This window comes from Oculina patagonica, chromosome 9, assembly GCF_052425735.1.
Source record: "Oculina patagonica isolate OP01 chromosome 9, crgOcupat, whole genome shotgun sequence".
Lineage (NCBI taxonomy): Eukaryota > Metazoa > Cnidaria > Anthozoa > Scleractinia > Oculinidae > Oculina > Oculina patagonica.
In genome coordinates, this window is record NC_135766.1 from 12,845,935 (window position 1) to 12,848,709 (window position 2,775).

A 2,775-nucleotide genomic window follows, 5' to 3' on the forward strand; every position below is an offset into this window, starting at 1 on the left:
TCAGATGGCCCTACTAATTTTATTTTATTTTACATTTGGCTGGAGTCTTATTATCGGCACCAATTTTGCGTTTAAAAATGTTTGAAACGCATTTAACTCTGAAGTGGTCAAAAAAATAGACTTCTATGGATCTTTTACCTTATCACGAGATCCTTCTCACGTGAGGTGAAGAGATCACGTGACGTACAAAAAACATCTGCGTAGGAAGCTACACACACAAAAAACCTTCGCATTCCCGTTTTGCGCTTTGCGTTTGTTTCGCCTCGCCCGCCAATAAACTCCAGCGTTTATCTCCCAGGACGGCCACGCACGAAAGCTCTCAAAAAGGTCATGAAGCCCGTTGTATGTGGGGCACTTTTAGTAGGGTGCTTAGATATGAAGGGACCTGTTTTAGGGACATGTTGCAGCAATCGGTGGTAGGTACAAAATCAAAACTGTTACCACTGTTACCAATGCGATGTGTACAGTGTGTAACGAAAAGTGTCGCTGTAACGCGTCTCTGCTATATTTTTGTATGTGGTGTGTATGATTTTGTCCTTTAATTTGTACGTTAGCACTTCTATGATTTGTACATGGCGCTCTGAATTACATTAGGTTGCACGCGTCGAGGTATGGGAAAGGGTATTCTAGTTCTAGCTCCCTTTCTCTGTCACGCTATACTACGCTCTGTTTCCGCGAAAGCGTAGCGTTGCGTAACAGAGAAAGGACCAGAACTGGACTAGAGGGAAGGTTGTCCTTGATAGGCACAGAAGGCGGTCTTGTGACTTAGACTAAGTAATGGTTGGAAGCCCGAAAATTAATTGTTCGTACTGTTCTTCTTCTCAGCCATGAATAAAATTATCACCCTTCTTCTCCTCTTTAACATTATTGGTGGAATATCAAGCAGATCATTCCAACAATTTGCAGACTTAGGTAGGTTGAACACATCAGAGGCTGCTTATACACAGGGAGTACCATGAGAGTAATGTGTCTTGTCCGAGAACATAATGTAGTGACCCCAGCCCGATCCGGAGTCTAGCGTACCGTATTTACTCGAATAAGCGCCGCCCCCGAATAAGCGCCGCATTTGGGACAAGAAAGTTGATAAGCGCCGCAGTCCCGATGTGGCGCTTACCGTATTTTCTCGATTAAACGCCGGGCCCCGAATAAACGCCGGGTCTCCAAGGTAGAGTGGTAAGTAAGCCTTTCAGGCATTCATTTGGGGTGTAATATGCTTAAGGGTTGATGGCAAAATACATCTATGCCACAAATAACGATTAAAAACCCTTGTTTAATAAACATTTTGCTCAAATAAACGCCGGATCCACGGAGCCAAATTTGAAACAAAGCAACTCTAAAATAAACTTGGACATTTCTTTCTATCAAAAGCGATGTCTTGCAGTACAAAGTGAGTGTTTACCGCTCGCCCATTAGTTTTTCTATCCAACATTCTTGCATTACGTAGTTCGAGGCCGCGAAGTTTGTCAGGACAGCTAGCGCCACTTCTCTCTTCAGCAAGAGACGAATACTGACAATTAAAAGATGCTATTTTCAATTATTGTTAAAGATTAGATTCTTTGTGGCGTCCAAATTTTAAATAAGCGCCGCCCTCGAATAAGCGCCGCATTTGTGGCGCGAAAAATTAAATAAGCGCCGCAGCGCTTATTCGAGTAAATACAGTATTAGCCATTACAACACCGTGCCTAACAAGCAGGACTAAACATAGCCTGCAAACAGGGTCTCGTTTGGGAAATATACGCGCGGCTTCGCCTCGACACGTGAGCGGGGCAAGCCCTTTGCTTGGCGCCTATCCACCGGTCACCTCGCCGCGCATGTGATATAAGTTAAGCCTGCTCGCAGGCTAGACTAAACAGAGGCTAAATTGCATTATTGTATAGTGCATGTGGGCGTGATGTAAAAAGTGTGGTTATTGGTTTACCAACCCTGTTTTAAAGTCCACCACTTTCTAGGCAAATGCTTTTTTTTTGCCAAACTAATGATCCTCTGTATTCTTTTTGTACTTGATTTGCTGAATCGTTGACCCTGCCTTTTGCTTGTAGCTCGTTCAATCGCTATGTATGATGTAAGCAGTATAATTTTTACTAGCTATAAAAGATCTACCAATAGCAAAATTTTCGTCTCTTAATTAGATGACAACAGCCAACATCAAATAAGAGCTGTAGAAGATGGAGAAAGCAAAAGAAATGGTTTTGGATTTAGCCAGGGAGCAGGATACGACTCGAGAAATAAACTGAAAGACCTACGCCGCAAAGAGGAACAGCAACAGAGGGCAGAAACAGAATACTTGAATCAGTGGAGTAGGAAATTTGAGGAAGTATTCGGCAAAGGGTCTTGTAGCTCTGATTGATCACAGGATCATTCCAGGACCAACGATCCAAGAGATAGATTCAAGGCCTCTATCCGGCAGATTTTGGAACATGATTGACTTTGGGAAGATTAATTTAGAAACGATCGGACTCTTTTGTACATTTTTCAAATCAAGGCGCTATTTATCCAGATATTGTCTTTTTATAAAGTCATCTGATTGTCAGTATTTCGTTGTTTGTTTTAAGTTTGACGACAGAGAATGAAATTAAATTGGAGAACCGGATTGTTCAAGACTCTACTCATTTTTCACCCGTTGTTGAGATTTGGTTGTGGGGGGGTGGGGGGGGGGGGGGTAGGAGTTATTAGAAACTGCAATTATTTTGATTATTATTAAACGGCGTTAAAATAGCATAATCCGACTATAAAGTAAAACCTGATCTAAAATTTGAAATGGTACAATATGATTGT

The 2,775-nt window shown here is 42.1% G+C and overlaps 1 protein-coding gene across 1 annotated transcript; it reads left to right on the forward strand.

The window, feature by feature from the left end:
• Positions 1 to 583: 583 nt before the first annotated feature.
• Positions 584 to 2,523, forward strand: LOC144665617 (uncharacterized). Its single transcript, XM_078526877.1, has 2 exons — positions 584 to 912; positions 2,130 to 2,523. The coding sequence occupies exons 1-2, from the start codon at positions 828 to 830 to the stop codon at positions 2,345 to 2,347; spliced, it is 303 nt and encodes a 100-aa protein (XP_078383003.1). The 5' UTR covers positions 584 to 827; the 3' UTR covers positions 2,348 to 2,523.
• The last annotated feature ends 252 nt before the right edge of the window (positions 2,524 to 2,775 follow it).

What these genes read in the sequence shown, in the direction of transcription:
- LOC144665617 (XM_078526877.1), top strand. Translation starts at nt 828, where the DNA reads ATGAATAAAATTATCACCCTTCTTCTCCTCTTTAACATTATTGGTGGA. An exon ending in CCAACAATTTGCAGACTTAG is followed by an intron (nt 913 to 2,129) that starts GTAGGTTGAACA and finishes TCTCTTAATTAG; the next exon opens with ATGACAACAGCCAACATCAA.